Source organism: Paralichthys olivaceus, chromosome 5 (genome assembly GCF_024713975.1).
Source record: "Paralichthys olivaceus isolate ysfri-2021 chromosome 5, ASM2471397v2, whole genome shotgun sequence".
NCBI classification, from domain to species: Eukaryota; Metazoa; Chordata; class Actinopteri; order Pleuronectiformes; family Paralichthyidae; genus Paralichthys; species Paralichthys olivaceus.
In genome coordinates this window covers 12,555,442-12,565,144 of record NC_091097.1, presented here as the reverse complement: position 1 = coordinate 12,565,144, position 9,703 = coordinate 12,555,442, and the positions used below count along the sequence as shown (strand labels likewise).

At 40.6% G+C, this 9,703-nt stretch overlaps 1 protein-coding gene across 1 annotated transcript; it reads left to right on the top strand.

Annotated features, from left to right (window-relative positions):
• Positions 1 to 2,249: 2,249 nt before the first annotated feature.
• On the top strand, positions 2,250 to 9,703 carry timp2b (TIMP metallopeptidase inhibitor 2b). Its single transcript, XM_020094149.2, has 5 exons — positions 2,250 to 2,722; positions 7,417 to 7,517; positions 7,611 to 7,716; positions 7,978 to 8,102; positions 8,220 to 9,703. Exons 1-5 carry the CDS (start codon positions 2,593 to 2,595, stop codon positions 8,415 to 8,417), a joined length of 660 nt encoding a protein of 219 aa, XP_019949708.1. The 5' UTR covers positions 2,250 to 2,592; the 3' UTR covers positions 8,418 to 9,703.

The window sequence follows — 9,703 nt, the reverse complement described above, 5'->3', positions numbered from 1 at the left end:
TAACCGGTGAGGAAAAGTCTGTTCTAGGTAGCGCTGTAGCTTTGGAAATAGCTCCGAACGGTCGTGCTGTGAGGTCATCTGAAATGTGGCTGGGAGTCTGGGACACAGCAGCGATCTGAACAGAGCTAACCACATCATTCAGCATCTCAGTGCAAAGGAAGCAGAGTGTTTGGACAGGGAGCGGCAGGTTTAGCCCAGAAGAAGGCGTCCGCTGTTCCTCTCATGCTTCTGGTAAACTGCAGAGAGAGACGGAAGTATGGTTCCACCCATTTCGTCTTAGATGTGTCACTTCCTTTCATGTGTCCTAACTTCTGATGCACACACAACATCTGTGTTGATGTCCGCATTTGTATTTCTTCTATTGTGTAAAGTAAATTTCCACTTTCCACTTACGAGTCATACAGGCTTGCAAAATTAACATGGCGACAGTCTCCCTCTAAAGGACAAATATGAATGAATGTCCAGATTTCCCCTCAGCGAAAAAAGACGCAGGGGCACTTGAGTCACTCCAGATATGACATTAACTTGGGTGTCTCAGTTTCCTCACTGCTCCTTCTTACACAGACATCAGGGACCTGTGGAAAAGCAAACAGGCAAAAATGCTCAACTATGGAAAACAGTGGAAATATTTGCCACATTGGCCAGAAGACCAACAGTCGGTGGTGGCCAAATATGATGTCAGGGAGCGAGAGCAGATACAGTCCCCTCTCTCTCTCTCTTTCTTTCTTCATTATTCATCATCAGCTCTAATCATCAAACACCATGCCCTAACTGTGATCTCTACCTCCAGAGCCAGAATCAACAAGGGAGTCCACAAACCCAGAGCTTTGGAGATCCACAGTTTCCTGAGGTTGTGCTTCAGTGGTGAACATTCCTACTGAAGAGCTACCTATTTTTATGCAGGAGCAAGGGATGAGAAATAACTAAGGAATTTGACTATAGCATAATGTTTCTTTAACAGAAAGGGTGGAGGGTTCCGGGCAGCTTACGCCGGGGTAAATGCCGCCAGATTGGATCCATTCGATTTTGAGGGGATGATGTCACTTCTCTCCAGTGCGCTACTCCTCCTCCACTCATCCTTCATTCCTCCTTAAACATACTGAGATTAGTGGATCAGATGGAGGTCAAACCAGAGCAGAACACCTTCACAGATAATTATAGTGATTACAGGGGTGGGGTTGTAAGGTGGCCAGTGCTACCTTGGGTTTTTGGACGAATTAAACAACCAAGACATAACATGTTAATAAATTGGGTTTAGTAGTGCTGGTATTTTTGGACAGAGCCAGGCTTGCTGTTTCAAGTTTTAAGGTTAAGCTAAACTGACTGACTGACAACTAGAGATTCATATTTTCTCTCCTGCTTATCTTCTCAGGAGCATATTTCCCAAAATTTCAAATACCCTTAATTTTACTGCAGATGTTCAGGGATTGTAGAAACCCTATTCCTCCATTGACTTTGTCTCTGTCATGCACTGAATTGAGTCATTCACGCCCCAGTGGACATATTTGGCGATTCTCTGTGAATAGTTAAGCTTTCACGGCAAAACCACAAAATACTTGCCTGCTGATTTCGTGAGACACAAATGTACTCACATAAGATAATTAGATGAGGACATTCCTGAGATAATGACATAATGACCTTATTTTTAATCTGTTTAACCCTTATCTGTTAAGCTTAAGGGTTTGATAGGTTTCAAATGTTTAAACATTTAATTTGTAATGAAAATAAACTATTCATCCCATTTATTGTCCCCTCTGTATTTTTGTTATACTAATATATGTCTAGTTTTCTCTTTCATACTAATATATAACCAGTATAGAACTAAAAATCTATATTTCAAGAAAGAACTGATTTTTTTAACTTGAATTCCTATCTTTATATTCCATTCATTTTGGAAAAAACAACCCTGTATATATTGTAATATTTCTATTATATTTCTTTTATTACGTAAAATAATATGTTTTATTAATTTTTTTCTTGCATAACCATAAAGTAACTTAAATTATAAAGTTAGAATAATATAATATTTTTTTTAAAAAGCTAAAAACTAAAAAGTTGTTCTCACATCTAAATCTTTTTTTTTTTTTGTGGGGTGGGATTTTATATTATAAAAACTTACGGTTATGTGCTAATTATGAGGGGTGTAAGGAAATGTACAGGAGGATAAATGCATGTCTCTGTGTGCATCAGTGATTAGATGTAAACAGTGAGGCAGCCCATCATGAAGCAGCTCGGGTGACGTGGGTGTTGTGGGTGGATGTGTAAACTCTGGGAGACCCTGACCTCTGTACCCTCCTCCTCATTGGCTGAGGCCTCAGTGTGGGAGGAGGCATGCTACAGTCTGTGTGTGTATAAATAGGGTGGCTGCTCCAGACTGTGGAGGAAAACAGGAGGAGGTTTCAGTGCTGCAGACTTCAGCTGGACCCAAGTCCCTTTCATGAGTTGTATATGTGTGGAGTTTGACAAGCAGACTTCAGTGTTTGATTCTCTTGAGTGAAAGGGACATTTTTAAAACTTCCTCTTAAGGAACTTGGCCCTGCTGCCTTCACATTTTTCCCTCCAGCTCCTTGTTTTAATTTTTGTGTGCTTAAGATGACCTGGACGGTGAGCAGCTGCTTTGTTACCCTGGCCATCCTGTGTCTGTGGCGGGTGGAGGAAGGAGCAGAAGCCTGTAGCTGCTCCCCAGCTCATCCTCAGCAGGCTCTCTGCAGCGCAGATGTTGGTGAGTTGATGGATAAATATCAAGCTGCTTGATTGCAAAGTGTATATGCTTATATGTTTGTTTTTCTGGAAAATAACTTTTTAAGACCGAGGGGGAAACTTCTCCAAACTTTCCTTACTCTTATGTTTACAACAGGATGAGGAGGATGGAAATTTCTGTCCCTCACTCTTTCTTTCCACTGCCCTCCTCTCCTGCTCTCTAATCAGCTGTTGATATTAAATTTTAGATTTTACCCACATAAATGCACTTCACTTTTGGAATTTGTATGTGTATTTCATGGAGGTAGCTATTGCTTTGCCTACAGTTTAAAAGAAGCCCCCAACAGTAATATTTTAGTACCTCTGCCACACCCTTGCCTGATGCTGATCAGAATTCCCTTCTGTGTTATTTATACTCCTTTAATTTCTGGAATTTATGTGTCATGCAAACAAACAGACAAAACGAAGCAGCCTGTAAATTCAAGTATTTTTCTCCACGATCCATTCTAAAGTGTGAAAATGACTTGGCATTGTGTGGTGCACTTCCTCCTCCTGCTGAAAGGTCTTTCAAGCTACTGTCACTGGAAGCCCAGTGAAGATAGTTCCCCTATTACAAAACACTGCTTGTTGCTTCAACACAGGCCATAAGCTCACAGGCTCCAACAGTGACCAGCTTGTGCAGTAATTTAAATTGGGGTTTTTCCTGAGCTGGCCGCTGAATGTGTGGCATGTATACAGAAGTTGTCTCATTCCAAGGTTTCTCTTCACCATTGGAATCCCAGAGGGTGAAGAAACCATGTTTGTCCTGCTGCAGAGTTGACTCTGATGGAAAATCTGATTTCTTGTTACAATTACTTAATTACAAGGTATTCAATCATATCTTCATAACAAGTAATTTCATACATTTTCCCTCCTCCACACATTAGCCTTTAAAAAAACTCTGGATGCACTTTCATTCATTTGGTCAGAGGGTGCACAGTTCTGACTAGTCTGTGATTTGTTTAAACCTGGACAATACCTCTGAGGTCAGGTCCTAACATGACCTTTAACCCCCTCAGCATCTGCTTCATATAAAATAGGATCGTAGACTCCGTGTCCAGAAAGTGGAGCCAATGTGGAAGGGCCTGAAACCTGTATTCTCTTGACTGACCCACAGAGGGCGACTCCACCGGTTGCGAAAAGTGTTTATGGCTTCAATCGCTAGTTTCAAGTCGTCTTCAATACAGCACAGTGTTCATTTTGTAAAATACAGTCCCTTTGAGAGTCAATTAGGGGATAAAGCACAGTGTGATGTGAAGTTTGACGAGGTCGACTTCAGTCAACAACTTGCTAAAAAGCCAACGCTAATTTCAGAAAGAGATAATTGTAATTCATTTGCACATAAGGTCACTGGTACATTGACAGTTATTGAGTGGATTAATAGTTATGTGATTAAGTGATTAATATATTACATTGAGTTGTCGTCTTCAAAATGAAGGTCATTCGCCACCAATTGCCCTAGCATCATTATGCTTTTTCAGTTTTTTTGTATTATTTTCTGGTTGTTAGTCTCCTGTCTGTTGAACCAGTTAGCAATTTATATTATAGTTTACTTATTCAATATAGTTTTAATCAATATAAATATAAAAAATATTCCTATGCTGTTTCTACACAGTTAGACATTGCCTTGATTAATTCCTGCTTAGTTAACAACAAGAGTCATTTGCAAACCTAGTTTCAGTGTTGCTCAAGAGAAGTCCAGGTTTGTGTCATATGTTTGAATGTGACAGTTTCAGTGTGAGTTTTGATGACGTCACACTTTAAATAGTTTCCTATGTGTGAGGCAAAGTCAGCACACAGTGAATGAGGTCAAAGCTGAGACTTTTGGAAGATGCTGATAGAAAGTAGTTTACTTTTTTCACATTATTTCATTAAACGATGGCTTAATTTATCTTTCCTCTCCTGTAGACAAAAATAAAATAACAGATCTTGAGTTGTAAACATGTAGTTTAATTTATCTTACAGAGCAAGAACAAAAAACTAATCGAAAATCCATCCTCTGGGTCTTTGGCTGAGGCACAGGAATGTTGTGCAGTCATATGCTGCGCTCATCATGTATCTGCAGTTTATTTTACAATCCTCTGTGATTATACCTGCGCTGCTTTATTTTGTGAAAAGAGGGCGAGCGAATCACTTCGAGACCTTGAAAGGAAAGCCGGCTTTGACGTGGCTTCCGGTATAAACACAGTCCTGCAAGCTGTGCAAACAGAGCTGACATTAAAACCAGATTTCCCCTCTGAGTGTGTGCAAGCTCTCACAACAGCTGCTTTAAACTCCAGCATCCCCCTCTGAGAATGTAACGGATCAATCTGTGCGGCAGGTTCACGTCAATGTGCAAAAATGTCACTTTGAAACTTGGCTTTTCGAATCTGTGAACAATTGTACATCAGCCTCATAATAAAAAAAGTAGAGTAGTAAAAAGAAAGGGAAATTCAGTTTTTAATGTAAAACAAGATCCTTGAAGAGAATCAGCAGAGGAGTTGGTTTGAATTCAACGTTTAGTTTCCCTCGTTCAAATTCTGACCGCTTTGTGGCTTCTCTGAGAGTAAAATGAATGTACAGGCCCTGCAATTACATGAAATGCATTTACTTCAGTCTCTTTTTTTTGCAGGGCACACACACGACCACAATACTACATACAAAATAATGTGTTTATTGTTTGAGCAACTAGATGATTAGATGTTTCCCACAGCTCCCACTTTTACGAGACGCATCATTTTGTCAAAGGGCATGGTCAGCCTGTTTCAGTAAATACCGTCTTTTCCTGTGAGAATCACGTTTGCACTGTATATCAGGACAGAAAATTGTTATTATTACTTCAACTATAGAGAACAAACCATCAGGGGAACCTGCACTGGCAAAGTTGGAGCTTGTTTTCATGGATTATTGTTTGAATTGCTTTATTATAGATGATCTGCAAATGATGAATAGGAGAAACCACATAGAACCTTAATCTGCATCTTTATATGAATAATTTGTCTATTTTCAGCATGTTGAATGTTTTTTTAAGAGCTAACACTCACCCTCACAAAGCCTCATATTTCAGTGTTTTCTTTTTTCTTTTTGTACATACTGTGCATATTTTCACCTGGCCTACTTTACACCAGTAGAAGGAGAAGTGATCTGTGTGTGATTCTGCACACTCAGGCAAAGGGGATTACCACTAATCCACTTTGTAGCCAGAGAAGTTGGAGTTTTTTTATTTCTTTTTCTTTAACTCTGGGTGAGAGTGAGTGTGTGAGGGAGTTTGTAAACCAGAAACATCTTGACTGGTGTAGATGGATCATCACGAGGTGCAGCATGTCATTCTAAACCACGTATTTGTTTGTGAGTATATCTGCTACTTTGCAGCAGCTCTCTCGACACACAGAGAGGCTCACGCAGGCTGTGCCAGCTCAGTGTTTTGCACATTTTCCTGGCTACGGACTAAATCCCCCCCCTCCAGTCTCTTCTGCTCTCAAACTCCTCCTCCCCCTGTCAACTCGTATGTTTGTGACATTATTTCAGTTCTGCTTTTGAAGGACTTCTCTCTGTTTGCACAGGACACTGTTACTACATCTGCAAAGCTGTTCCTGTCTGTCCTTTCCTCATCACTCTGTCACTCTCCCAGACTGCACACACTCTTGTCTTTTTTCCCCCCACTTGTTTTGCTCTCGTTAAAGGTCGCCTCTTTAGACCCTTAAAAGGAGATGTTCTCGAAGACTCTATTGACAGTGAATTAGGGCCCATGTGGCTCACAGCTTCATGCCTTTCATCGTGTAAAAACACAAGCTAAAAGGCTTTATCTTTATTTGGTGGCCTGTGATGGTCCGAGGCAGACGGGAGCTGCCACCTCGGGAAAGAGACAACTCATGTGGGACTACAGAGGGAACATCTGGTTAACATCAGCTCTGTCACTAGCTTCCTTCGCTGAAAATATAGATTTTACATGTGAATTTGTAAACCTTTGTCACTACAGTAGTCATGTGCATGTACAGTGAAGTAGCTATGACTGAGGTATGGTGCAATACTTTAGCTTTTGGATTCACAGGACAGAAATGTTTGCGAAACATATTTGTCATGTTTTTTTATTGAATACTCTGTATATGGGCTCTGAGGCTCATCCGACATGGCTCTGATAATATTTTTCCACTTGAACTGTTATATTTCTTGCCCATCCAAACCTCAATGAATCCAGGAACTGGAACTTTAATGGAGAGAGAGAGAGGGGGACAGTTGGGGGGGAAGGCTGCGCACAAAAAGAGAGAGGGGTGTATTTGCATGTCAGCACCTCAATCCAGACAGAGAGGCAAGGCTGGCAGAGAGGCCTGGGGGCGAGGGGAACGTTTCTAGTTCAGCTTTTTTAAGATTGCTGACTGGCTTCCTCCTGTGTCGGCCCAGGAGCCGGGGAGAAGGCAGCGCACATTCCTCCCTCTGATTGCAGCTGATGAAACACTCATGTGCCTCTGTCTTCCCAGCACCTGGCACATGCAAACTCCACAGATCCAAGCCGCAGCAATGTGTTGTGGCCAACTGTGGCGTGCCAAACTCAGGGCAGGGCTTAGATCAGATACAGACAGACCTAGATGTAGTTCAGTTTTAACATGTCAATAGTGTTTCACTCAGAAACTCTGTTCTCAAACATAATGAATTTAGATGTGTGTCATGGTTTTTCATTTCTTTTTTGTCTTTTTCCAGTTATCAGGGCAAAGGTAGTTGGATCTCAGGAGATTGAAGTTGGCAACAATATCTATGGATACCCCATCACACAGATCAAGTATGACATCAAACAGCTCAAGGTATATGGAGTAGATTATTTAATTAGCTGTTTATATTTGGTCATACACCCAATTCTCAATTCTTACCTTTTACTCCTTTGTTTAAAATGTCAGATGTTCAAAGGTCCGAGCGAGGCCATCGATGCCATCTACACTGCCTCCTCCTCTGCAGTGTGTGGAGTCAATCTGAAGACTAATGGCGAGGAGTATCTCATCACAGGTATAATGCACCCGTATTTCTCATCTACCAATCCATCTCATCTCATCTCATCTCATCTCATCTCATCTCATCTCATCTCATTCACATCTATGGTCAATTAAGAGTCTCAATTTAACCTACCACCAATGTGCATGAAGCCAAACCAGGATTGGAATCATGGAACCTTACCAATCTTGCATTATAAAATATAACGCGAATGATTCCCTCATATCATCACATCATCTAACTTCCTCTTCATCTCTCTATCTCTCTTCACTTTAGGCCGACTGGAGAGTGATGGGAAGATGCATGTCACACTGTGCCAATTCATTGAGCCCTGGGATGCCCTGACTCACACCCAGAGAAAGAGCCTGACTGAGCGCTACGATATGGGCTGCGATTGCAAGGTAGAGAACCTGAAGTGTTGTCAGTAGTTAAATCAGCGAATCAGATTGTGAAAATAATCTTGAGGTGCATTGTGTGTTGTAAGTCCACTGATCTTGGTCTCCTCTCCCCCTCCTCAGATCACTCGCTGCACCTCTGTCCCCTGCACAGTCAGCGGCCCAGCAGAGTGCCTGTGGACAGACTGGCTAATTGAGAAGGAGGTCTATGGAGAGCAGGCCAAACACTATGCTTGCATCAAGAGGAGTGATGACTCTTGTGCCTGGTACAGAGGAGCTGCGCCGCCCAAAAAGGATTTCCTGGACATCGAGGACCCTTAACTCCACCACTGTCCTATATGGTCTGAGGATCTCCAGCATTGAAACAAAGATTTAAATACCACAAGCAGAAATAAATACAAAAGTCGACACAACTTACTTAGTTTTCTTCTGATTAAGAAAGCTGCAAGGTGTGTACTCTGGTGAGATTGGGGAATTTTTTTACTTTTGATATTTAGTTGCAGGACTCATTAGGTTTTTTTATCCATCAGTCTTATGAATTCAGCACTTTCTGATGCTTCTACCCCAAAATCTAAAGCACTTCCTCATAAACCACTTCTCCCTCTGCTGAAATAAAGGGATAATCATCATAATTTAGGGTTACTCTTTGCTGTACTTTTGTTTCTGCGCTAGTAATTTCTCATTACTAGTTTTCTTTTCCTTTTTTAACCCAAGGAACTTCAATTCTATAATGAAACGCATACATACATATCTAAAACTCACAGTGTATTAATTCTGTGAGTCTCTGTGTTGTTTAAAACCATGAGCTGATAATCGGCAGCAGAGCCACCACAGAGTTAATGCCACAATATGCTTGTACTATTCTTTTTTGTGCTCTATGCAAATATTTTGGCTTCTGTTTTTTTAACGTGTGGGAAAGCTGTTTTGAGTAAAAGAGTGGCATGTTGCTGCCTGTGCACACAATACATGCTTTGGTAATTGTTTTTTTTTAAATAATCCTGAATAGACAAGTATGCACTTTGAACACAATGATCACATTAGTCATATCGTCTCTTGTCTGAAAAAAAGAGGATTGAATCCTCCATTTTGTATGATGTGTTTTTTTTATATTACAGCTCTTCTCTTAATAATGCTTTGGTAATTGTAAGAACATATTTTATTTAAGGAGATATTGTGATTCAACCATGTATTCAAAAGAGAAGCCCTAATTTTGATACTTTTTTATGACAAACGACACAGAAGAGTATTTTAACAGTTTCTTTCAAAATACACAAAGTTTTGAAAGTCGTCAACGTCAAATTGTTGGCCTTATTGTTTACTGTCTCTACCTGTGGGGCACTGAATTCAACAACACATTCTAACCAAACATCAGTTTTATTGCAGAGCCACGAGAATGAACATAAACATGTATATCGGATGATAAGTGACTTTATAAATTAATGAGTGTGAAAAAACAATCTCAATCGGAATCTGTAGTCAAGTATGATGATGTCTTGTGCTGGTTTCACATGGGACTTTTGATATGAGATGAGTTTTGCATGCATGTCCGACTGAATCAATACTGTACATTTGACTATTATATTAAATCCCAAACCCTGTTTTGACTA

Excerpts from the sequence above, each read along its gene's own strand:
- timp2b (XM_020094149.2), top strand. The coding sequence starts at position 2,593 with ATGACCTGGACGGTGAGCAGCTGCTTTGTTACCCTGGCCATCCTGTGT. Across the intron at positions 2,723-7,416 it reads TCTCTGCAGCGCAGATGTTG|TTATCAGGGCAAAGGTAGTT; the intron begins GTGAGTTGATGG and ends GTCTTTTTCCAG. Across the intron at positions 7,518-7,610 it reads ATGACATCAAACAGCTCAAG|ATGTTCAAAGGTCCGAGCGA; the intron begins GTATATGGAGTA and ends TTAAAATGTCAG.